Source organism: Lissotriton vulgaris, chromosome 5, assembly GCF_964263255.1.
Source record: "Lissotriton vulgaris chromosome 5, aLisVul1.2, whole genome shotgun sequence".
Lineage (NCBI taxonomy): Eukaryota > Metazoa > Chordata > Amphibia > Caudata > Salamandridae > Lissotriton > Lissotriton vulgaris.
The window spans coordinates 858,301,629-858,329,222 of record NC_141693.1 but is presented as its reverse complement, the minus strand read 5'-3'; the positions used below and the strand labels follow the sequence as shown (position 1 = coordinate 858,329,222).

General features: G+C 44.9%; 1 protein-coding gene across 4 annotated transcripts in view; it reads left to right on the top strand.

Moving 5' to 3' along the window:
- RET (ret proto-oncogene) overlaps positions 1-27,594 on the top strand; it is a 265,881-nt gene that overhangs the window by 157,234 nt on the left and 81,053 nt on the right. For all 4 annotated transcript variants that reach the window (XM_086922421.1, XM_086922420.1, XM_086922422.1 and 1 more), the window contains exons 4-7: positions 2,000-2,241; positions 15,073-15,271; positions 17,127-17,326; positions 20,998-21,253. In XM_086922421.1, the coding sequence (XP_086778547.1) occupies positions 2,000-2,241; positions 15,073-15,271; positions 17,127-17,326; positions 20,998-21,253 (897 nt within the window). The remainder of the gene's footprint in view (positions 1-1,999; positions 2,242-15,072; positions 15,272-17,126; positions 17,327-20,997; positions 21,254-27,594) is intronic.

Below are 27,594 nucleotides of genomic sequence, written 5' to 3'. Positions count from 1 at the left end.
AGGGGCTTGATAATATGCCCTTGTGAATTCCCATAGAAGCCCAGGTTCTGGTGTGAACCTGGGCTTCTTTGGGAATTCACAAGGGCATATTATCAAGCAAGCCCCTTATCACTGCTTTAGTGGCAATTTCCTGCCGCTAAAGCGGCAATAATGTTATCGCCGTTCTTGATAAAATGGCCCTACGTTCTCAGAGGTTTCTTAAATGGAGGTAGGTCTGAACAAGAACGTAGCTCCTACAACTTGTACTCCTCTGTCTTAAGTAACATTTCCTATACACAGATTTACACACCTATGATTGATTGTTTCAGTGTAGTCTGTGTGATGTAAATTGCTCTGACGCCCTACACTAGTATGAGTGGTGCTGCAAAGCTAATTAAATGCATCTGAGAGTCAGTGGTTATAGAGACTTGAGGGACACTGTTAAAGGGTGGTAGTGAGGGAATCTGCGCCATAGGCGGTCATAGGAGTTGGGGGGGGGGGGGGGGGGGGGGATGCCAACAAACAGTGTTGAACTGTCCAACCACCAGCACTATAGGTGCCGGCCCTGAATGGAATACACTTTAGAATATGCAAGAGACATCCCTTTACATTTTTCAAGCATAGTTGTTACATGCAGAGAAGTGCTCTTTGTAATCGTTGACAGGTAGGTGGTAGTGCAAAAATAGAGGCAGATGACTTCTGCTCCTGTTTTTGCTCTAATGTCAATTGAGAACTGAGCGCTAATTGCGCACAATTAAAATGTGCACATGTGCTGTTAGTTTGTGGCGTGTGAGAATAAAATATGCGATAAATACAAAAAGTAATCTACACAAAATAGGTGCACCATGCATTTTTCACCAATTTTATTTCCACAAAATTGCCCTTAGGAATTTTCAATCCCATATTTGTGTTACTCAGAACAAATTAGTTGTCACTGTACACTTTTATGAAGGTGACTGTCAGCAGTTTAGCACTAACATTCAAATCAAAGTTTCACTCCCGAGGCTGCAGAATCCCTAACAACATGTTGGAGCGTGCAACCGAGATTAGGCCTGAATTAACATTTTAACAGTTGGCTTGGTTTTTCTCCCATGCTGACAAATCAAAAGGAATTGTTAAATCAGGCCAATACTTTACACAACTTTTTCTATAAATTAAGCATGTCCAATTCTTATTATCTGAACCAATCCATAGACAACTTTTGCCTTGTGCTTGCTGAGTTCACTTGTTTGGTGGATTCATAAGCTTTGAGTTGAGGAGAATTAATTAAAACTGACTTTTGACAAGGTTTGGGAGATGATTATGCAGTCACGTGCAGGATTATAGTCAGATCTGAAATGGCTAGTTGCCATTCGTAAATAAACCTAGATACGGGTTTTTTGTGCAAACCAGGATTACTAGACGTTTGAGTGTGACTTCAAGAAGAATGTCAGGTTGTGGCTAAGATAGGCATTTTACTCAATTGAACACAGTTTGAGAACTGACAGCATATTCATTTCTGCCCTTTGGTCTGGTAAAGGGACCCCAGGTTCAGTAGAACAAGAATATTTTCAGGCTGTATGCCACTGGGCTCCTCAAACACGTCACTCGTCCTCTCTGACCTTCACCATGACCTATGCCAGCCTCTTATCCAGCCACACAGCAGTGCCACTGCATGTTAAGGAGTATGAATATTGCCGATGGACTTTATATTGTGAATTTCTCGTGGTCACTGTGACCATTTCCCACAATGCCTTTCCATTTCATCTTTCTCATTTGCTGTCCTTATTGTGCAGAACCCCTGCTACTGAAGATATGAAACCTTAGCATATTTTGTGATTTTGAAAACTGTGCAAGATGGTGAATGCAGTCTTTAGTTTTTTTATAAAACCACGACCATTGGTTGTTATGTTGCTATATTTCTTCTTTTGTGTGCCGAGCTGTCACCACAAATCCACACTGGGTGACAATGATTACAAATTAGAATGCATTGCTGCCCTGACAACTGTTTTCTGTTTCACCTGGTTCTATTGATTTTCAGAGGAAGGATTCCCGTTTTCCTTCAATGAGGAGTCGTCGGAGGTCAGAGTATCGCGGATTCTGGACCGGGAGCAGAGAGAAGTCTATGAGATGATGGTGCAGTGCACGGTGCAAGAAGGTTCCAGAGAGACTGAGGTGGTTGAGCCCTTCCTAGTCAGTGTCTATGACGAGGACGACACCCCACCCTTCCTTCTCAATGGAACTGACACCGCAGAGGCCGTGGTGGAGTTCAAGCGGAAAGAGGTAGCCGTTACTCGTTGATCTGTGGAAATTGTTGTTCAAGAGGGATAATGTATGAGTTGCAGGAAACTGTGTCCACCCAGAAGGCCACAGTTTAAAAATTTGTCAGTTGCTGATTCAGTATATGGCCCAGAATATTTTGTGAGATAATTGCCTGATATTAAATGTACATATATATTGTGACCTAAATAGGATGCTTGTTTCCGGTCCTGGGAAGACATGGCTTGGCAGTTCAGGCTGGTCTGTTCCCATGAGGCACAGGGTCAGACTGATTTGCATATGGCCATGTCTGAACTGGGGTGGCGGGGTGAGCTGAAAAAGGATGATGGATTAAACCCAGATCAGTTGACTGGGGTGAGTGTTTGATTTGCTCAAACGCTCCGCTCATCATCCCCTTTGGTATCGCTTTGTTTGCCCTAAGTTGGCAGGGTATGCCCAGACTTGGGTCCCTCGCTCACTTTGCCAGTAGATTCAAGATAGCCTGGCTGAAGAGGGTTATGAGCCCAAAACCGGTCCCAGGATGCTTGTTTCCGGTCCAGGGTAGACATGGCTTGGTAGTTCAGACTGGACTGTTCCCATGAGGCACAGGGTCAGACTGATTTGCATATGGCCATGTCTGAACTGGGGTGGTGGAGTGAGCTAAAGAATGATGATGGATTAAACCCAGATCAGTTGACTTGGGGTGAGTGTTTGATTTGCTCAAACGCTCCGTCCATCATCCCTTTTGGTATCGCTAAATATCAGTTGTGGCTGTTGGTGGGCAAAGTGGCAGGAGGGGAGGGGATGAAACAAAAAACAAAAAAACTAAAACTTACCTGAATCCTCCGCTCTTCTGGCTCCACTGCAGGCACAGGCTCCCACACTGCCCTGCGGCCAATCCTGATGCTGCTTTCACAGCATGAGAGCAGCCTTAGGATTGCCCTGGGCACCCTCAATTTGTGCTCCCAGTGAGACTGGGAGCCCGTGCCTGCTGCCTCCAACCCAGCAACACAGCTCGGGTTGGAGGCAGCTTCAGTGCACATGACAGCTTGGCCATCCTTCTCCAGCCTGCTAAACCGTCATGCACACTGACAGCAGTGTACCTACCACTCCCTTCATGCTTGTAATCTCCATTGCCCCACCCCCTATATTAAATGGAGAAAAATTAAACAATAATAAACATGCTTTATTATCGGTTTATTTTTTAAGTGTTGCAGCTGCTGCTGCTGGCAGGTGGGGCAACGCTCTTCCACCATAGCGGAGAAGCCGCTGCTGCTAAATATCTTAAAAATCTATACACAACAGGGCAGTTTTTTTGTAAATTATATTTCAGACAAAATATTTATGGCAGATTAAATTTGTATATACAGTATTCTGACATACAGCTGGAGAAGTTCTCACTACAGAAGTCCATAAAATGAACTGTGGCAAAAAAACGACATTTATATGCAAATACTGGTGTGTACATGCACAAGCCCGATTAGATGTGTCCTTAAAACAAACATACACTTATAGCAGTAGAGGCAATACAAATTCTAGCCTGTAGGACAATGGACCAAATGTATTGTGTTAAATTTGGAAAGCAGTTTTGGGCAAAATAATAAAACACAGGCATGTGTTTCATCTGAAAATGACAGAAGCGTCATTGACTACCCATGTTTTTTTCTCCCCTACCAGACTGCAATGGATTCCACAATTGGTAACCATAACACACTGAAATAAAGTAACTGTTGCCTCAGACATGGTTCCACAGGAGCACAAAAAGAGGGTGGTGGGTTCAGCATTCCATCTTGAATACAAAGTGTCCAGCTTTCTTACAGATTCACAGATCAGGTCTGCCTTAGTGGAGCTCTTTTCATCTCAAACCCCAACTCTTATGATGCCAAGCAAGCAAAGCAAGTCATGGCAACCCTCCCCAGAAGAGCTTGCTTGTCTCTTCCATCCAAGCATCTATCTATTCATCTTTTCATCATTACACCCACCCACTGATAATCACTATTTCACCTTTACATTCTGTCTTCCTTTCAGTCTTTCATCCAACATCTAGTCTGTTACCAATCCATCCATCAGTCCGCCCATCCATATCCAACCCCATCCATCTATCTTCAAATCTGTCCATCAAACATATCCATCCTTTTACTCAGTCACCCACCCTTTCACTTATCATTCCCCCTTTCATTCATTCATCCATCCATCTTTTCATTCATCCATCCACCCTTTCAACTCATCCATCCACCCCTTTACTCATCCATCCATCCTTTCACTCCATCCATAAAGAAATCCTCACTTTCACACATCCATTGATCCACCCTTTCACTCAGCCATCAATCCTTTCACTCATTCATACACCCTTTAACCCACCCGTCCCCTCATCCATCTTTTTACCCCTTCACTCATTTATCCTTTAACTCACTCATCAATCCACCCTTACACTCATTCATCCTTCCATTTACCCTTTCACTCATACATTCATCCCCCACTCATCCAGCCAGTCATTTACCCTCCCTTTCACTCATCCATCCATTCTTTCACTCATCCATCCTTACATCCATCCATGCACGCATGCGTACATCCACTCATCCATCCATCCCCCCATTCACTTAGTGTATCCATCCATGCATCCACTCATTGATACTTCCATTTACCTTTTCACTCATCAATCCATTCTTTTTGCTCTCTCACCCATCCATTCTTTCTCTCATCATCCATCCAGTCATCCACCCATTCACTCATCTATACATTTATTCACACTTTCACTCATCCATCTGTCCATCTTTCCTCCCTTTCACTCACCTATCCTTACATCCATCCATCCTTACATCCATCCATCCTTTCACTCATTCATCCATGCATCTATCCATCCACCATTTTACACAGCCATCCATCCACCCACCCATCCATTCATTCATCCATCCATCTGTTTTCTGTTTCCCTCATCCAGCCCTCGTTTCTCTCATCATCAATCCATTCACCCTTTCACTTACCCATCCATCCACCCTTTCATCCTCCCTTTTTATTAGTCCATTCTTTGATTCATCCACCCTCCATCCTTTCACTCATCGATTCATCCACCCTTTCAACCTAGTCATCCATCCATCTATCCACCCTTTCACTCATCATCCATACTTTCACTCACTCACTCCATCGATCCTTTCTTTTATCATCCATCCATTTACCCTTTCAGATATCTGTCCATCAATTTATCCATCCTCGCTCCTTTCACTCATCCATCCTTACATCCATCTTTACACATATTTACCCATGCATCCACCCCTTCACTCACCCACTCATCTACCATTTCACTCCCTCACCTTCCAACACTTTTATGTTACATATGAGAGTTTGTCTGCCAAATTGCAGGCAAAAGATGCCCATCAAAAACTTCCCCTCTGTTGTTTCTGCTGAAGCGGGGAGGGGGTTGATGACTCCCTAGCCGATTCACCTTTATGTTCTGTCATACATTATACAAAATTAGGAGACAGCGGAAACTCCCGCTGGCTGGGTGGTGATATTGTGCACACTTCTACTTGAACCTCCTCGGTTCTCCTCTTAATCTTTATAACAATGATAATTCATTCAGCGTGTTTTCTTAGTTCAATCATTGATATTTATTTCATCATCATGATCATCAGTATAAATCCTTTACTCAGGACACTTCATATTTACATTTTCCATCTACCCAATGCATTTCGGGTCTACGGCGACCCTTCTTCGGGGGTCTGTGTAAGAAAAATCAAGGAAAATACAATCAGCCTCATAAACATCTCTGTGTTCTTAGACAACATCATGCTTTGTTTTTCATGATAAACAAGACTATAACCATAACGAAAATAACACCAACTTTCTAGCAGTCATGCCTGGTAATATTGTAAACCCATTTCGATTAAACCAGTTCTCACTGAATGACCTATCTCTCCATTCTATCAGTATACGAACTCCATTATTCCCTGAATTTTAAATTAGCCTGAAAAGTACAAAAAAGCCGCTAAAGCAGAGAAAGCTGACATAAACAATTTAAATGTTCGGCAATCGTTCTCGACTTACAGAAAATGGTGAGCGTCCCAAGATTCAAACTGCCTTCCAATCAGCTAATCCAAACCTCCTTGTGTTGTGCTATCTATTCTTTAAGTCATTGGATTGGCTACAGTTGCGATCACGTGATCGCGATCGTAATACATTTTCTATTGCTGATTAGTAACGATTCAACATATGAATCTGGAACATTTTAAAGTCTAAAACATTCCCACTATGCTTCACCATCAGGAAACTGAAATGTGTCATATTCATTCAAATGTAAATCGAACTTCGAAAAGAATGGAAAAAAAATCGTAAATAAATAAAAACATGAATAATAACTTTGTGCACAAATATAGATCTCTGTAAGCTCTGTTCAGTGCTAAGTGAACACTTGATTTAGGTGGCAAAAAAATTCAGGATTTGTTGACCATATACTGTAATAGAAACACAAAGGTGTCAGCCATTTTAGGTTGGGATAATGTCATCACTTATAGCTGTGCAAGGAAATTATTTCAGCTTTCCCAAAATGTATTTATAAAAAGCAGGATAATTCTATCCTGTCACTCAATCCATTCGGTTGAAGGCTCCCCATTTTTTTTATCCAGAAGTATTCGGATCTCAGTCTTTGCTTATGAGAGTCTCTGTCTGGATAATGTTTAATTACTTCCAATATGGTAAAACGAAGTTGTGCAACATTGTGTCCTGCTTCCAACCAGTGTACAGTTAGTGTGGATTTCAAATTTTTCAACCGGATGTTGCTCTTGTGTTCTGTTATTCTAATTTTTATTTTCCGTTCAGTTTGGCCAATGTACAATTTTCCACACGGGCACTTGATGCCATAAATCGCGTTCTTGGTGTCACAAGTTCCAGAGTGTAGCAAAGCAATCTTTTTTCCGGTCATTGGGTCTGTGAACATTTGCCCTACCATCACATTGTTACAATGTATGCAATTCTCGCATCTCTGCATACCTTTGTAGTTTAGTTCATTCTGTTTAGTTTTCTTTTTCAACAGTTCTTTCATATTTCTTGACCTATTATATGCGAACGTTATTTGATTGGCAAACAATGGTTCTAGATCCGGTTCTTGTGTAATGAGTGCCCAGTGTTTTCTCATAATGTTTGCTATCCTTGTTGACTGTGTTGAATGTTTCAAGACACAAACTGTCATTTTAGTGTCACTTCTCTCTTTTGTTTCAAGTAAGGACTCTCTTTTCATGTTCAAGACTTTAGTCTTTGATTCTTCAAGTCATACATTATGTCTTTCATCCAACATTCAGTCATCACCATTCTGTCCATATATCCACTCATCCAAACCCAAGCCTATCCAATCATCTTCAAACCTATCCATCAAACCTATCCATCCTTTCGCTCATTCATTTATCCTTTCACTTATCTATCACCCTTTCATCCATTCATCCATCATCCATCCATCCCTTCATCCTTTCAGTCATCCACACATTATTTTACTCCATATATCCATCCACCCTCCCTTGCACCCATCCATCGATCCATCCTTTCACTCAACCATCCATCATTTCACTTGGCCATCCACCCTTTGGCCGGCCCATCCACTCATCCATCCATCCATTTGCCCTTTTTACTCATCCATCCATCCTTTCACCCAATCATCTGTCCATCCACCCTTTCACTCATTTGTCCAACCATTCATGCTTTCACTCATTCATCTATCCACCTGTTCATCCAGTCATCCATCTACACTCACTTTCAATTATCCATCCATTCTTTTACTCTTCCATCTTTACATCCATCCTTTCACTCACCGATACATTCACTCATCCTTTCCCTCAGTCCATCCATCTATCCATCCAGTAATTGATCCATCCATGTATCCTTCCACTCATCCATCCATCCTTTTACTCCTTACATCCATCCATCTTCCCTTTCACCCATTCAACAATCCACCTTTCACTCAACCATCCATCATTTCACACACCCATCAACCCTTCGGCCCGCCCATCCACTCATACAAACATCCATTTACCTTTTTACTCATCCGTCCTTCCTGTCACTCAATCATTTGTCCATTCACCCTTTCACTCATTTGTCCATCCATTCACCCTATCTCTCGTTCATCCATCCGCCCTTTTATCCAGTCATCCATCTACCATCCCTTTCACTCATCCATGCATTCTTTTACTCATCCATCCTTATATCTGCCTTTTACTCATCCATACATTCACTCATCATTTCACTCAGTCCATTCATCTATCCATCCATTCATTGAGCAATCCATTTATCCTTTCACTCATTGATCCATCCTTTCACTCATCATCCATTCAGCCCTCCATCCTTTCAGTAATCCATCCATCCATCCATCCATTCAACCTTTCACTCATCCATCCTTACATCCATTGGTTCACTCATTTATCCATGCATCTATCCATCTCCTTTTTCACTCACACATCCATCCATCCATCCTTTCACTCACCCATCCATCCTTTCACTCACTCATGCATCCATCCATTCACCCTTTCACTCATCCTCCTGTCTACCCTTTCATCCTGCCATCCATCAATCCTCCCTTTCACTCATTTATCCATTATTTTATTCATCCATCCTTACATCCATCCTTTCACTCATCCATCCTTTCAACCAGACAATCCATCTATTCTTTCATTTCATCCATCCATCCATCTACCCTCCACTCATCAACCATCCTTCACTCACTCATCCATCCATCCTTACTCTCATCATCCATATATCCACCCTCTCAAACATCCATTGATCCATTCATCCACCCTTCCTCCTTTTCACTTACCCATTCTTGCATCCATTATTTCACTCATTCATCCATGCTTCTATCCATCCACCCCTTCACTCATCCACCCATCCATCATTTCACTCACATATCCATTCTTACACTCACTCAGCTTCCCACCCTTTTGCTTTAGCTTTACGCTTTTGTCTGCTGAGTTGTAGACAGAACAGGCCCATCAACCCCTCCCTGCCCCCCCATCCTTGCAAGCTGCTAAAGCGGATGAAGGGGGGATTGACAACGCCACATTGCCTTTGTATCTCAGCTAGTATTTTTGCAATAGAGATGTTGGACCAAGTTTATGCGTGGCATTGTGACCTAGAGGTAATCGGTTCAGCAGCCAGTGTGCCCCAGGATCATTCCGGCACCAATTGTAATGTAAATGCATTTATATAACGCTTACTATGCCTAAAAAGGCATTGAAGCACTTTATGTGGGTAGCACACTACTCTGAAACTCAGGTTTAGTGTTTAATTAAAATGTTGTTTGTTATTGACATTAGTCGTTTTCTCTTAGGAAACTGCTCCATGAATTGCCTACATTTTGTTTGAGGTAGACTAGGTCAACAGGCGTTAAGTATGATCATTATTGTGAGTTCATGCAAAGGCAAGGTGTGATTAGCAGTTAGGCGAGAGGGGGTTAGATGTTATTTGTTTGCAAGGAAATGGTTAAACAGAAGCAGAGTTTGCCCTTTATGAAAGGAGGAATGTCAGTTTGCAGAAATATAGTAGAGAGTAAGCAGGGCCGGTCCTAGAACTTCTGGGGCCCCGGGTGAAACGGAAAATGTAAAGCCCCTCTAATTTGCATGTAACATTCAGTCGCGGACGGCATGACTCGTGGTTGGGGGGTCTTGCAGGGTTCTTGCGGGTGGGTACATGGGGGGGTTTAAATAAAACTAAACTTCCCTTCCCGGGTCTGCCCTCGTCTCTGAGCCTGACCTACTCTCCTGCAGCCTCCCTCCCCTTCCCTAAGCCAATTACAAAGCTGAAATGACAGCATTGTGTTTGGTCGGGATGGTGACCAGCCAGACGAGAAAGGCCAGAGTGCGCATGACTGGTTTGGTCGGCCCCAGAGTGCCGACCAAACAGTCAGAACCCTTAGTAGTGTGCAAGCCACTCCTCCCTTGCCCTAGAGCAGAATCCACCCCCCCCCCCAGCCAAACACTTCTGCTTTCTCGCAGTGCGAGAAGCAGAAACATAACATTTTAGTTTTAGCATTTTATGTTTCTGCTTCTCGCTCTGCAAGAAAGCAGTGGGGGCGACGGTCCCCCTCCCTAGTGGAGGAGCCATCCTTGGTAACGTCACAAGAAGTGACATCACAGAAAGTGACATCGCAGGACTATTGATCTTATTTGGCATCACTGAAGAGATCTAATGTGGATATCAGTAACATGGACAAAACGATAAATATACAAATTATATAAGTCCATATTTTAAAACTGTATTAAATGGATTACATTTGTCGCATTGGATGGAAAAGCTAGGTGCAGGTCTCACAAAGATGTATATTTTTTACTCATGTTAACTGATTGTTTCCAGATGAATGCATGATAAACATTCCAGTTCGGTCTCATAAAGGGGGATATCCTGTTGAGGTAATGATGGGCGGAATCATTCAAAATATAAAATAACACAAGAGAAAACCCCTCACTTCATGGATATAATCGCAAATTTCAAAAGGCTCCCTTGTCTTTCTGTGCCATTATTGTGCTACCTTAGGATGACATTAATACTTAGTAATTTGTTTTAACGTAAATACTCTCACCAGTATCCCAGAGTCATATGACAATCTTTTGTTTGTGTGGGCTCTTTACACTGCAGAATTATGTTAAGTGCAAAAACACAACACATATAATACAAAATTACAAGACACCATTGCAAACAAACAAAGATTTTACATAACAACCAAGACCACTGCCAAATCCTACATTGACTTGAAGGCATGCTTCAGATTGAAGGGGTTTTCAAATCAGCGTTTTTGATTTGTTGTTAGAACTGTAGGAAGTAGAAGTGGTTGGCTTTAGCGCTGGTGGAGCCCTGTGTGACAATGTTTGTTGGGCCCACCCCCAATGACTCGCTCTGCCATAGATTCCCTCACTGCCACCCTTTAACAGTGTCTCTCAAGTCTCCATAACCACATCATTGCTTAGATGCATCCAATTTGATTTACAGCGCCACTGACATCAGTGTATGGTGTCATAGAACTTTATATCACACACATTACACAGAGGCAATCAATCATACAAGTGTAAATCACAAAAGGTAATGTTACATAAGACAAAGGACTACAAGGTGTAGGAGTCACATGACAATCCTACTAGTAGGCAGTATAGTTTAACAGCGATTTATCTGGAGAAACACAAACTCTGAATTTAAAACGTAATACCATGGTTGGGGATTCTCTTTAATAACCAGAATTGATTTCTGTCCAAATGAACCCTTTTTGCATCATTAGGATAATCAAAGACTGGGGAAAAAAACATAACACTCTAATTTATACCTTATGTGTTTGCATGCAGCACTTAGATGACAGTTAATAACTCATTGTTCTGTGTTAGGATTTTGACTTATAAAGTACAAGTAACAAAACAATCTCTGACAAAAGCAGTAACCCACTGGCCTATTTACATCATGTTGACTTAGTGATCTGCACGGTACATGTTCTTTGCAGCAGGCACATTAACCCTCTACTCTACCGTTTCACAAGTCAAAACTTCCACCTGACGAAACTCTATCTCTCTCTAGGAAGAAACATTAATCACCGGCGATATCATGACATTTTTATTGTTGCCGAAAATTGCTGGAGGCCAGGAAGGAGACAGCAAGTGCTTTAAAAAACAAAATATACTCAAAAACATGATGCCCCCACCCGCAGTCAGCTCCCAGTGTGATCTCAACGGTCGCACCGCCCCAAGAGCCTCCCTGCTCAAGGGTCCTGTGACCTCAGTGGCAGAGTCACTGCTGCTCTAGGGTGTGCTGCTTCGTAGGCCTGCCCACAAGGCTGGAGGTGAGTTCCAATAGGGGTTGTAGTGGACAGGTCTTTAAGGTTAACCACACTTGCCACCGCTATTGTCCACCTGCTGGTGCTCAGACACCATTCTTCTAAGGTCTTTCGGGGCCTTCTAGGGTCTAGCATGGAAATGTGCTCTCTCAGGAGAGTGGTCTGGTGGACTGGTCATGAAGGCTGAACCTGATTCCAAAGTTCCAAATTTGGCAGCTCTGACCACCAGTGCCACGTGACTACAGGACCAGAAGGGACCCTTTTCAATGTCCATTGCTTAGATCCTTAAAAAATGTAAGCAGTATGGTTTAAAATGACCACATTCGTGAATACAGAGCATTGGTATGCATTTTGTTTTCCTATCCGCCCATCAAGCGGGTATTGCACAGCACCTCCAGGAATGGTGTGCTTCCCCACACGGAAAAAAAATGCTGTTCAGAGAAATAAAGAAAACAAAAGTAGTGCTTCACTGGCAAACACTTTAAAGTAGCACTAACGTGTTTTGGATGTGAATAAAACCAATCTGGCCTCTTTTCGACACACTCTGTCTTGCTTTAGTTACCTTTCACATTTTTAACCTTTTATTTCTCTCTGTCCCGAGGCTGCACTTTGGAAGTGAAAAATCTTAGAAAGAGACTACCTTTCCAGCAAGGATTTCTTTTTTTGGATACGTTTCACAGGGGTACAAATAATGGAAAGAGGGAGTAATGACTACAAAGCCCAGGGAATGGAGGCGCCCACATCTGGACCTTGCAGCTTGCTCTAGCAGTCTAGTGCTTAGAGGCCCAGGGAAAAGGGCCCCCTCCCCTGCCCCTTTCGAGCAGTAACAAGGCATTTCACAAAACACTGCTCTACCACGGCAGTCGTACATGCATTTTAAATGCATATTCTCTTAACCCCTTCGGTGCTCATGACGAGCTCATCTCAGGGGATCTATGGATGCGCGGAACAGCGGCGAGGGCTTGATTGGAGGATCTTAGTTGGCGGGTGGGTGTGTAGAAGGACAGTCGTGTGCTGAGGCATTCAGGTCCTAGTTTGTAAAGGGCCTTGTGTGCGTGGGTGAGGAGACGAAACGTTATTCTCTTGTTGACGGGAAGCCAGTGGAGGTCTTTCAGGTGGCCGGTAATGTGAGCTTGGCGCGGGATGTCCAAGATGAGTCTGGCTGATGCGTTTTGGATGCGTTGGAGTTTTTTCTGTAGTTTGGCTGTGGTTCCGGCGTAGAGGGTGTTTCCATAGTCCAGTCGGCTTGTGACCAGTGCGTGGGTGACAGTTGAGAGGAGAGTAAAAAACGAGTGAAAAACGGAGGAAAGACACCGAGAGTGAAGGGGGACTTTAAAAGGATTGGGAAACAGAAAAAGTGCAGGAAAGATTGGAGGAATGACACAGAAGACACAGGAGAGTGAAAGGGGGAGATTGAGATGAGGGTAAAAAACGGGTGAAAAACGGAGGAAAGACACAGAATAAGAGGGAAGGGGGAGCTTGAAAAGATTGGGAAACAACAAAAAAAGTGCAGGAAAGATTTGAGGAATGACACAGGACACAGGAGAGTGAAAGGGGGAGATTGAGATGAGGGTAAAAAACGAGTGAAAAACTGAGGAAAGACACAGAAGGAGAGTGAAGGGGAGCTTGAAATGATTGGGAAACAGAAAAAGTGCAGGAAAGATTGGAGGAATGACACAGAGGACACAGGAGAATGAAAGGGGGGATTAAGATGAGGGTAAAAAACGGAGGAAAGACACAAAAGGAGAGTTAAGGGGGAGCTTGAAATGAGGGAGAAACAACAGTAAAAGGGAAAGAAAGAGTGGAGGCAAGACATAGAGGACACAGGAGAGTAAAAGCGCGAAATTGAGATGATTGGGAAACGACAGGCAAAGTGCAAGAAAGATTGGAGGCTGGTCTTGCTTACATCCCCCCCACCCACCCACCGGTAAAAAAATGGTGGGGAGCCACGGCCAACTGCCAATTAGGTCAAGGGAGTCACAGGTTAAAAAAGTTTGGGAACCACTAACTTATAGCAACGGGGGCAATACAAATTCTAGCCTGTAGGAAAATGGACCATGGACAAATTAATAGAACACAGGCATGTATTTCATCTGCAGAATGACAGAAGCGTCATTGACTACCCATATGTGTTTTTCTCCCCTACCGGACTGCAATAGAATCTATCCATCAAACATATCCATCCTTTCACTCAGTCATCCATCCTTTCACTTATCCATCCCCCATTCATCCATGCATCCATCCAGCCTTTCCCTCATACATCCACCCATTTAGTCATTCTTCCATACTTTCTCTCCATTCTTATATACATCCTCCCTTTCACTCATCCATTGATCCACCCTTTCACTCAGCCATCCTTCCTTTCATTCACAAATCCACCCTTCAACCCACCCATCCACTCAAGTCAAGTCAAATCAGCTTTATTCGGAGTAAGTTCTACAGCCATAAAAGCATTCAACAATCACACTAATCAATTTAAAATAAACATGTTCAAATATTTACAATGTTAAACTACAACAATTCATGTATTTCTATTCGTCAGATTAAAAATACAAGATACACTCATCCATCCATTTACCCTTTCACTCATTCATCCTTTTGCTCACTCATCTATCCATCCTTTCACTCACCCATCCATCCATCCTTTCACTCATTTGTCCATCCATTTACCCTTTCACTCATCCATCCATTTACCCTTTCACTCATTCATTCCTTCACTCACTCACTCACCCATCCATCTTTTCACTCATTCGTCCATCCATTTACCCTTTCACTCATCCATCCGTCCACCCATTCATCCAGGCAGCCATATATCCTCCATGGATTTTGACTGAACAAAAATTCTGTTACATGCAGTACGATCATTTTTTACTCACTGAGGACTAAGAATCAGACCCAAAATTCACTCTGACTCAGTCAGAGCTAAATTTGAACGAACCTAACTATTGGTGAAATTCGCCTTTTCCCTGATTGATCATCCACCTCTAAACCTCCTTGCTGCCATGGGTTCAGATGTTGTGTCACATTCTTCGGATTATGACCATGTCTTTGCTTTTTTGCAGGGAACGGTCTTGGCATCATTGACAGTTTGTGATGCTGACACCACCACCTCCGTAACTCTGGACAAGGGCAAGAAGTACACTGGAATCATCAACAGCACCGACCCATGGATCAATGAAACTTTCCGTGTGGAATACAGTTTCCAAGAAACAAAATTCAGCCCGAATGGCAGCCTCGTCCGTGGCACCCTGCATGAGTACAGTAAGAACTTTACTTTTGTTTTCGATGAAAGCAAGAGCCTATTATGTTGCAAATAAAAGAAAAGAAAGAAAGAAAAATTGCAGGTATTCACATTTTTTCCTAGGAGTCTATCTCTAGTGCTATCATATGTCAATACTGCCACACCCCAGGGCTGCCTAGTCTTTATTCCATCTCATATCTCTTCCATTCCCCATCCTACACTTCTTTGCTCTTTATCTCACTCTAGCAGATTATTTCTTGTCTCAGCTATTTCCCTTTGTCACATTTTTTTAAGCTTTCTCTCCTATTTATCCATTTTGTGCCTTTTCCTCTCTTACTCTGGTACAAAGTATTATGATAGAAAATAATGTCCAATCCGCAAAAATTAGTGTCAGTGACCCCAACCTTCAGCCACTGGCACAAATCAGTGCCTAATTTGTAATTGCTGCCAATGATAGTAACACAACTACTAACTATCACACTCCTGCAGGTGTGACAATTCAAACTATTTCAGGCCGCCAAAGCTATAAGAATGACTTTGGTGGCAGGTAATAGTAATTTTGAATGTATATTGAATTAATAATTCATTGTTTTGTTGTTGTAGCCATCTCTAAATTATCCAGAAAGTGACACCTTCAGGCAGACTGTCTCAAGCACTGGTGCTGACAGTTAAGTGCCGGTGCCAAGCACCGGAAACCACAGGCTCAAATTATGCACTGGCACAAATCAATCACTACACAACAGAATTAAATAAATATACTGAAATTAAGTCAAATAAAAACTTAGTTTTATTACACAGGATACAAAGCTCCCACCCCAACAGGAAGCTCAATTGTTATTCCACTTGGCAACATCCACTAGAGTACAACGCTTTTTGGAACTGTGAGAAGTGTGATGCCAAAGCACTTGGAATACTTTAAAGTCCATAGTTGGTGAGAAACAAAATTAGCACTAGAGGCTTCTCATCCAACCAATCAGAAGTACCCACTACATCACAAATAAATCTTGAACCAAACATTGACAAGCCATTCATTAGTGCCCCACTGTAGCCTTGATCCTCAGCCGCAAATTGTTTGAAGTCCTTATCCCATAACTATTTCGTTTGTTACATCTATGCATAATAATCCTCAAATATTACACTGGAAATATATATATATAGCCAAAGGTATTGGAATATACAACATTAAAAGAAATTGAAGGAAACAATAGATATTTTTTTTTACAGAGTTTTATATAGAGCAAACTTGACCCGAATCGGGTATCGGGGCGTTTTAGTTATCATAGTATAATAGTATTATATAGTAAGGATAAAAATGCAAACATAAACCATCCATGTCCATATGAACATAGATGTATATGCTGTTCTCATGGAAAACTTGTCAGCCCATTACCACATTACCAGGGAGGTTTAAATCAGAATGAAAGCACAAGAGGTAGATGAGTGTTATGTGCTCTCCATGTATGTGTTTTAAGTGAGTAAGTTTCGTGGAAAGTGGAAGTCAAAACCAACTCTGCAATCAATCAAAGCACATCTATGCATTTTAAATATTATTTTAAGATGTAGGTTACAGCATCATTTGAAGGGCTGAAACCATATTGGGTCAGATTTAGGTGACCTGATGCCTGCTCATTGGGCTCTAACTTGAAAGCACACAATTCCCTCAGATGCCTAACATCCGACTGCCCTATTTTAAAACTCATCTAGGCCCAACCTATAATCATTCCAACCTACTGTAGGATTTTTCACACTTGAGCTTTTCTTCCAAAACCCTTTCCACTCAAACTTTAGTGTGTAACAAAATAACTCCTCCCTGCTTTAGATGACTTGACTGTGTTTTGAGGCTGATGGGTAAAGTGCAGCTTTTTTTTCCCGCAGAGCTTGTCCTGAAGAGGACTTTGGCAACGATGGAAAGCCGCTCGGTGAAGGTGGAGGTGCTGGTGAATGACACCGAGTACCGAGGCCCCGACGGTGTGGTCCGGCTTCTCTTCGACGTCACGGTCCTACCCGTCAACATTCAGTTTTCGAATATGACGTACTTGTTCACGGTAAACAGGAATGCAGATCGCTTCGCTCAGGTGAGGGCACCCTCTAAAGTTGGCCAGCATTGATTGCTTATGAGTTTACAAATAGCAAAAAAAGGGCACTTTAATAAGTTACCACCTGCTACCCACATCTGCCTGCATGTTTATTTATTAAATTATTAAATGTGGTCATCATTCTTTAACTACACAAAGTCAGGGACCATTGTGTTGTATGGTTCAAGCTCTCAAATACACATCATTAAAATAATCCTAGATGGATAAGTTTGTTTTAATACCATTGCTATATGCATACTTGGTCCTAGGATTCATATGAGAGTTTGATTTGTTTTAATATTGTCTTTTGGCCTGTTTATAAGAGTTTCAAATGCTGACGGGCGACAGATGCATAGTGATACAACATTTTTTTGCCCAGGATCACACTGCATAGCCAAGGTTGTACTCAAGATTTCTGGATTCCATCATCATAAAATTGGCCCCTCAGCCGCTGGTCAGAGTTCCTAAAAAGCTAGCCACATGACCAGGAGCAGACTGGGAACTGAAACTGGCCCTGGCAAACTGCTTGGTCGCCCTCCGCCTCCAGGGGGGAGAGGGTGCGGACGAGTTGTTTGCTAGGGCTGATTTTGGATGATTTTGTTACCGGGGGGCGATATTACCAGTCCCTGGTAACACAAACAGCCCTTTAGGGGCCCAAAACCGGTCCCCACCTTGGTGGCCAACTGGGGAACTGTACTCCTTTCCTGCGGAGAGGGGCTGCCTGCAGTGTAGGGCACAAGCCCCACAGCATGAACTTTAATGACGAAGTGCACCTTATTGTGCACAGCAGCGAGTACAAAGATGGAGGTCTGTAACAAATGGCAGGCGCCCACCCTTATGTCTGCATTTTTGTACTGGCATTGTGACCCCGTCTTTTGAAATGGACGGGATTCACAAAGCTGCAGTGGCAGCTTACACTGATTTAGAGTGGTAGGGCAGATTGAGGGGGAGCGCTAGGTTAATAATTTAAAATAAAACATACCTCGTGCTTCCCGTTGCCTTGCGCTCCTCTGTTCCCGGTCCCAGCAGTTCCTGGGAAACCATCAGAGGCTCCCCCTCCTATCTCCGGCCTGCTTTCATGCTGCATGAGAGCAGCGTGGGGATTGGCCTGAGCGGCTGGATCAGCGCATGCTCAGGCACAAGGAGTCTGTGCTGTTTCCCCAACCTGGCTTTAGGTTGGAGAAACCTAAGTGTGCATGTCAGTTAGGCCGGCTTGTGACAGCCAGCCAAACATACATGCACACTTAGAAGTGCACCAACCAGTCCTCCTCCCCCTCCCATGGCCTGGCCTTGCCCCTCCCTGCACATGCTGGCTCGGAGCCAGCGGCTGAAAAATAAAACAATATTAAAATATAATGTTATTCTTCAACTGCTGGCTCTGAGCCAAGGGGGAGAGGCTCCTCCACCATTGCAGAGGAGCTGCCTCTGTAGAGCTGTAAACATTTGAAAGATGCATTAGCAAGCGGAAGCTGGAAGGACCACTGTAGGTTCCCTTTTAGGCCAATAGCAGCGAAATATACAGTGATCACTGTCACGATGAACAGTTTCCACATTGCAAATGGTTCCCGCTTGAGCTCTGCTACATGCTACCTTGCAGGGCATTGCAACCACAGAAGCTGTTACGGGACAGTGATCATGTCCTTTTCTATTATAAGGGGCGGGGGCACTCTCTCTGCCACGCCCTTTCCCTTGTGACTCAGCAGGGTTTGCATATGTGCATTGCGCTTCCAGTGCTTACTGCGAATTGAAGAACGTTTTTGTATATTTCAAGTAGCCACTTTGTAATGCCACAGTGTTTGTTCTGCAATGGCTTTGCAAATGCAATTTTCTGTTATGAATTTAGACTCATATAAGAATACTAGAACATAATGAGGGTTGGTTGGAACCCAGTCTGAAATCTCAATTTGGAGAGGAGTGGCACGAAGGAGCAGTGTGGTGCAGCACAGAGGCGCAACTAGATCTGAATTTCGGGGGGGGTCTAATATGGCAAATGAAGGGGCGTGGCTAATGCTAATCAATGGGGTGGGGCTAAATGGCAGATAATCAGGATCGATTAATGCTCAGGTCAAGCGGAGAAAACATGCAACCCTAAAATTACCCCCTCGCACCCCAAAACCCATTACCACCCTGAACCCTGAAATCATCCCCCTAGAACCCCAAACCCCATACCCGTGCTGATCCCTAAAATTACACCCTTATCCTCCAAAACCCATACCCACCCTGAACCCTAAAATTACCTCTGGCACCCCAAAACCCATACCCGCACTGATCCCTAAAATCACACCCTTGCCCCCTCAAATCCATTAACACCCTGAACCCCAAAATTTTCCCCGTAGCACCCCACAACCCTTACCCATCCTGAACCCTAAAATTACCCCCTGGCACCCCAAAACCCATTACTACTCTGAACCCTAAAATCAAACCCTGGAGCCCCAAAACTCATACCCGCGCTGATTCTTAAAATTACACCCTTGCTCCCCAAAACCCATACCCACCCCGAACCTTAAAATTACCCCTGGCACCCCAAAACCCATACCCATGCTGAACACTAAATTCTCCCCTGGCACCCCAAAACCCATACCCACCCTGAACCCTAAAATTGCCCCCTGACACCCGAAAACCCACACCCACCCTGAAACCTAAAATGCCCCCCCTCACACCCTAAAACTCATACCCGCACTGAACCCTAAAATGAACCCCATGGCACCCCAAAACCCATTACCACCCTAAACCCTAAAATTACCCCCTGGCACCCCAAAACGCCTACCCACCCTGAACCCTAAAATTGCCTTCCTGACATCCGAAAACCCAAACCCACCCTGAACCCTAAAATTCCCCCCTCACATCCTAAAACCAATACCCACCCTGAACCCTACAATTAACTCCATAGCACCCCAAAACCCTTAACCACCCTAAACCCTAAAATTACCCCTGGCACACCAACACCCATACCCACACTGAACCCTAAATTTACCCCCTGGCACCCCAAATCCCATACCCACCCTGAACCCTAAAATTACCCCTGGTTCCCCAAAACCCATACCCACCCTGAAGCATAAAATTACTCCTGGCACCCAAAAACCCACACCCACCCTGAACCCCTAAATTATTCTTGTGGCCCCCAAAACCCATACCCGTCCTGAACCCTAAAATTACCCCCTGGCACACCAAAACCCATTACTACCCTAAACCCTAAAATTACCCCTGGCACCCTAAAACCCATACCCACTCAGAACCCTAAAATTTCCCCCCTGGCACCCCAATTTGTAACCCACCCTGAACCCTAAAATGACTCCCTGGCACCCTAAAACCCCCACCCACCCTGAACCCTAAAGTTACCCACTAGCACCCCAAAAAATGAACACTGAAGTCCGGACAGCCCAATGGGTGTTGCGCGCCTGGTGCAGCATCTAGAGCGGCTGACTCCAGAACTTGGGGCTCATGGTTCGATCACCGGCGGCAGCTCAGCTCAGCATCATGTGCACTCTGAGCATTAGTTCACTTAATCTCCCCCACGGCCCCCAGTGCCTAGATACCCTAAGGGGTGATAAGTTTGCGCTTTACAAATTTGGAATTATTATTATTATTACTGTTATGTGAATTCTTTGTTGCACAATCACTTTCATCTGGGCCCTGAGTGCTGTTTTTTTCCCTTTTGTTCATGAGCCCAGATTGGAAGGGTCTGCATCGAGAACTGCATGAAGTTTGCTGGGGTAAACATCACCTACAGGTTGCACCCCTTGAACGTCAGCTTCTTGGTGGGTCTTCTCCAGGGGCGAGAAAATACTTTTGCAACCCTTTACGTGTACAACTCATCTGCACTGCACAACTACAAAGGACAGGAGCTACAGTACATGGTCCAGGCCGCCGACAAGTCGACCAAGAGGAACGTCAAAACTCAGATTACAATCCTGCTGGAGGGAATGCGTACGTCCTGGCATTTCTTTGGCATTCGTGTTTTGTGTTTTTTTCCTTTTTTATTATCTCCCCTGACTGGTTCAATCTCCTCTGTGTTTGATATCTTGGTTTCGCTCTCTTTAGGTCTACTGAGTAGAGCAGAAGTGACTTACTAGAAAGCAGGATTACACAGGAGTAGCCTATATGAATATTGAGTACAAAAATATCTGCAACCATATTTATAAATGTATATGCTTGATATATGCTGGGCCACCGGAAGTATACAGTAGGAAGTGAAAGAGGTGACTAAATTAGGCATCAAGAAAAGGCAAATTATGCGGTGAATGTGGCACATTTTGTTACAGTATTCCATTATTAATGTGTCATTTTTTAACTTAACAGTGTCTTAGCAAAGGTTTCCCCTCCAGAAACCAATTTAACACTCAAATACAGCAATAAACTACTGACAGGTTCGGGAAGGACCTTCCACTGCATAGTCGCTGCGTTTTTCATATCTTTAGATCCGTTTGCCCCGGAAACATTTTTGTTGTTGTTGAAATCTTCAATTTATGCAACAGAAGATACACGTATGTGTAAAAATCTATAACTTTGCAAAAACGCTGCGGTCACAGAATCGCATAATTCCAATGGCTCTGGATATATCAATTTCTTTCTACCTATATACATATGTACATATTTAGTCAATGTATATATTTGTGGAGTTAAGTAGAGTATACCTATACTTACCTATGTACAGTTACCTCACACAGATATTAGGACCATGTTATTTTTATGACATTTAAAAGTTGATAGTCCTTTAGTGAATAGGTAAATATGGGTCAAGGGGTCCTGGGTCAGTCAGGTGCTCAAGGGGGATGGAAGATCACAAAAGTGATAAAGGAGCACACCAAATTAAGGATATAGATACGACTGTTGTTGCCTATGCAGGCCCCTGCACTTGGAAATAAAATAAAGGAATGAATGAGTCAATGCTTTGGGACTAGCAATTGCAAAGAGCACACAACGCTCTCTGTATTCATGACTTCAGTATACATCTTATCATCTCCAATACTCTGCACATCTGCTACTTTGCTGTGACATATGGGTGAAAGTTAGGAAGAAGATTTAAAATAATATCAGTTTCACTTCAAATGTGTATTAGCCATTTCTGGGTGTACGTGTGACCTCTTCTCATTGCCCCCCACCCAAGGCCCAGCTCACATTAAACTCTTGTTTGAAATCATGGTTATTTGTCTTAATGTCAAGAGTGCTTAGATGCCCTCTGAGTATAGTATATAGAAAGCAGACCACCCTAGCTGTAATTATTCGAAGAGCACTTAATATTCTTGGTCAAGTAAGAAATGTGTTACTTACCTGTAACTGCAGTTATCCAGTATTAGTGTCTTTCATAGATTCACATGCCTGAATCATTCCCCGTCGTCGAGACGGGAGCCTCCGGTATATAAAAAAGTAATGTCCTAAGACATACATAAAGAGATTAGGTCTAAGGGGCTCGCTTTAGTAACCTATCTAGGTCCTTATGCAGGAAGGACCAAACAGAGTAGGCTCCAGCGTCCCACCTTGGTAGCCTATCTGAGTCCTTTTGTAAAAAAGGACCAAAGTAAAAGAAACAACCAATCAGCAACTACCTCCCTCTAGAACCTTCCTGTGAGGAGCCTCAGTCTCTCAGATTTTCGTACGCACCAAGTTGGTAGGTGTAAACCTGTTAGAGAGAGGTGAGTCCTGCCAGGGGAGGCGGGAGGGTGCATGTGAATCTATGAAAGACACTAATACTGGATAACTGCAGTTACAGGTAAGTAACGCATTTCTTATCCAGTATTTGGGTGTCTTTCATAGATTCACATGCCTGAATCAGAGTAGCAAGCAATACAATATGCACATCCTATGTTGATACAGAACGTATACACCTGCAAATAAGGAACATTTGTGACTGTATAAGCAACAGCATACAATGTCATGCAGAATCTAGTAATAGAGAAATGTGCATACCAGACAAGGATGGCGGGAAGTAGGAGGGCTCACCTCACTGGAATAGATGGCGAAGCACTGCTCTGCCCACTGCTGCGTCTTTCGTCAGCTCGGCGTCCAAGCAGTAGTGCCTGGTAAAGGTATGCGGGGACTTCCAGGTCGCCGCTCTACAGATGTCCAGGAGTGGCACTCCGGCAAACAGTGCCGCAGACGTAGACATGGCCCTGGTAGAGTGGGCTTTGGCCCGTGAGTCCAGGGGTCGTCCTGCCTTTTCGTGGCAGAGAGTTATAGCTGAAGAGATCCATCTTGATATACTTTGCTTTGATAGGGGCATGCCCTTCCTAGGTCTGCTGAATGCGACGAAGAGTTGGGATGACTTCCTGAATTGTCTTGTTCTATCAAGATAGAATTTTAGGCATCTCTGAAGGTCTAAAGAGTGCAGTGATCTCTCAGCCGGAGTAGATGGATTCGGAAAGAATGATTTAAGAACCACGGGCTCATTCAAATGGAAGTCCGAAGGGACTTTGGGTATGAATCGTGGGTTAGTACGCAGGATGACTCTGTCCTCTTTGAATTGTAAGAACGGGTCCTGGATGGATAGGGCTTGCAATTCGCCTACTCTTCTGGCCGAGGTTAGTGCCAGTAGGAGGGCTGTCTTCCACGACAGGAATTTGATATCCGATTTGTGGATAGGCTCAAAGGAGTGCTTCATCAACTGGTGAAGAACTACGTTGAGTTGCCACGTTGGAGGGACAGGTTTTGGTCTAGGGAAGGACCTAAAAAGGCCTTTTAGGAATTGTTTAATGAGCCTGTCCGCCCACAGGGAGGGGCCCCTAGAAGTTCGAGTGAACCTAGAAATTGCTGCCAAGTGGACCTTGATGGACGCATGGGCAAGGCCTGAGTGCGCCAGGTGTAGGAGATATGGCAGGAGTTGTTGGGGAGTGACCTGGAAGGGATGTAGACCTTCCTTCTCACACCAGACGCAGAAGCGTTTCCACTTGAGAGTATAAGTCTTTTTTGTGCTGTCTGCTCTAGCGTTGGACAGGACGTCTTTGCACTCTTGTGGTATGTTTAGATGACTGAACTCGCGGTAGTCAGGAGCCAGGCTGACAATTTCAGAGGGCCCAGGTTCGGGTGGAGAACCTGCCCGTGAGACATCGTGAGTAGGGTCGGGTGGCTGTGTAGGCGAAGAGGTGGATGGACCGATAGACGATGGAGCTCCGTGAACCAGTGCTGCCTCGGCCAGGATGGGGCGATGAGGATCAGGGTGCAGGGCTCCGATTTCATTTTCCTGATTACCCTGGGTATCAGTGGGAATGGCGGAAAGGCGTAAGCAAACACGTTCTGCCAAGCTATGGAAAATGCATTCCCTAGTGATCCTGGTTGGGGAAGCCTGCTTGCGAAGCTTGGGCATCTGGCGTTCTCCCTGGTGGCGAAGAGGTCTATCTGTGGTGTCCCCCACTTCGCGAAGATGTAGTCCAGTGCACTCTCGTCTAACTCCCATTCGTGGGACAGGGACTGTTCCCTGTTGAGGGCGTCCGCCAGGACGTTGTCTTTGCCTGGAATGTATTCGGCTTTGAGGGTGATGCCATGTTGTAGAAGCCAGTTCCAAACTCTCTGAGATTCTCGAGAGAGAGAGAGCGAGCGCGTCCCTCCCTGTTTGTTCAGGTAGTGCATCGTCGTGGTGTTGTCTGTCCTGACTAGCACTGGGGAGTTTCGGATGCGCGGGAGGAATGACTGGAGCGCCAGGAAGACTGCCCGTAGCTCCAGCATGTTGATGTGGAGCTTGGATTCCTGTGGCGTCCATTTTCCGTTGGTCTGTAGTTCTTGCAGGACTGCACCCCAGCCCTCCAAGGATGCGTCCGTGGTGATGATATGCGGTTGCGCCGGAAGCAGGAACGGCAGTCCTTGCGACAGGTGTTTGTCTGATCTCCACCATTGTAGACTGTTGGTCATAGGTTGGGTGACTCGTAAGCGGTCCTCGAAGGATCCCGCCGCTTGAGTCCACTGTTTTGACAGTTCTTCCTGCAGGGGGCGCATTTTTAGGCGGCAGTGCGGGATGAGTAGGATACATGACGACATCATGCCGAGGAGCGACTTGAAGATACGGACGGTCAGAGTCTTTTTGGATGCCACTGACCTGGCCAAGGAGATGAGTTTCGGCTTTCTCTCCTGAGATGGAAAGGCCTTCGTGCATTCCGTGTCCAGGGTCACTCCTAGAAAAGTGATGACTCGGGTTGGTGTTAGGGATGACTTTTCCTTGTTGAGGGTCAAGCCGAGGCGGCGGAAAAGATGCAGACAGGCGCTGGAAGATGCTGCTGCGGCTGCTCTCGACGGAGCCTTTACCAGCCAGTCGTCCAGGTAAGGGAAGACCTGGTGACCCTGCTGGCGGAGATAGGCTGCGACAGGAGAAAGGCATTTCGTAAAGATCCTTGGAGCAGATTTGAGGCCGAAGGGGAGGACGCGGAATTGGTAGTGTACCCCTGCGACTGCAAACCTTAGGAACTTCCTGTGTCCCTTGAGAATAGGGATGTGGTAATAGGCGTCCTGTAGGTCGAGTGATGTCATGTAGTCGCCTTTTTCCAGGAGTCCCAGGATCTCTTGTAGCGTGACCATCCGGAACGACTGCTTCTTTAAAAACACATTGAGAGCTCTCAAGTCGAGGATCGGTCGCCATTTCTTCCCCTTCTTGTGGATGAGGAAGAAGTGGGAATAGAAGCCCTCCCCCTTCTGGGCGTGTGGAACCTTTTCTATTGCGCCCTTCTGGAGCATGGAAGCTAGTTCTTGTAGAAGCAGCCGTAGGTGTCTGTGAGGACGCTTGACAGGTGGTGTCCGTGGGGGGTTTGAGAGGAATTCCAGAGAGTGGCCGAATTGAAGAAGCTGTAGAACCCACCGGTCCGTTGTTATTTGCCGCCAATTTTGAAGGTAAAAAGAAAGTTTTCCTCCAAGTCGCAAAGAGAGCGATGGTGGAGGGGCTGGCCAATTGGTAGAGTCATTGGCGATTGCCTGCTGGTCTCTTTTGCCCTTTTCCTCTGTAGGACGATTTGTTGAAGGAAGACTGACGTCCCGACTGGTTTTGGCGCTGTGGGAATTGCGTCTTACCCTGTGAGTATGAGTAAGAGGATTTATTTTGATAAGAGCCTCTATAGGAGGATTGTCCCCTCCCCCTGTTGGTACGAAAGGACTGATTGCGAGATTGCAGAGTGCCTAGGGCTCTGGCTGTGTCGGTGTCCTTCTTAATTGCAGTGAGGGCTTCGTCAATCTTCTCGCCGAACAGATGATCACCATCATAAGGCATGTCTAAAATTTTGGTCTGGACCTCCTGTCTGAAAGAGGTGGCCTTAAGCCAGCCTTGGCGTCTTAGGACAGCGGCGCCCGCCAGCTGCCTGAATCCAGTCATGGCCACGTCAATGGCGCAGTCGATCAGTTCTGAAGCCGATGTTTGGCCCTCGAGGAGGAGCGAGTGTGCCTCCGCTTTAAGATCGTCTGGCAGGTCGGCAATGTAGGGCGCGATGTCCGCCCAGAGTTGGCGGTTGTAACGCCCGAGAAGGGCGATGGAATTGGCGATCTTCACCGTTGTCGCAGAGGTAGTGGAAAAACGCTTCCCAACTGCATCCAACTTCCTGCCTTCTTTATCACGTGGAGTCGATAAAGGTGATGCAGGGTTACACGAGTTATTCTGCGCCGCCTGGGTGACCACAGAGTCCGCCTTGGGGTGATCCGTAAGGCATGCTGGAGCTGATGACGTAGCTCTGTATTTTTTGTCCAGTCTGGGTACGATTACCTGCAGGGAGGCTGGAGACTGCATGAGCTGCTTGCCCTGTTTAAGTAGATAATCAATGATCGGGATCGATCTTGTAGTTTTCTTTGTTTGTTCTTTAAAGTCATAGAGAAAACATTCAGTTTCCTGAGATTCCATGGACATGTGGAATCTTTTGGCTGCCCTTTCCATGAGGTTATGGAAACCTCCAATATCTGCAGGTGGAGACTCAGAGGATTGCGGCTCCGGAGAGGCTGGAGAGTGAGTGACATAGTCTTGGTCTGCATCCACGTCCGTATCATCATCTCGGACTTCCCCTTCTTCATGTTCCCTTTCCTCTTCCTCGGACGAGACGGGGTCTTGAGCAGGGTCCTGTGTCCTAGGAAGAACCAGTGGAGGGGGCTTATGTCTTGGCACCTGCACAGGAACGGTCACAGCTGGCTGCGGAGTTGGCGGAACAGCAGAGGTGGCTTTCTGTGGAAACCGCTCTTTGTAGTCCTGAACGAGGAAGCGCAAGTCTGAAACTAAGGAGGCTGGCAAGCACACCATTGGGGTCACTTGGGTGTGAACTTGGGTAGGCACAACTGGAGGAACTGATTCTTCAACCTCCTGCTCTTCGTCC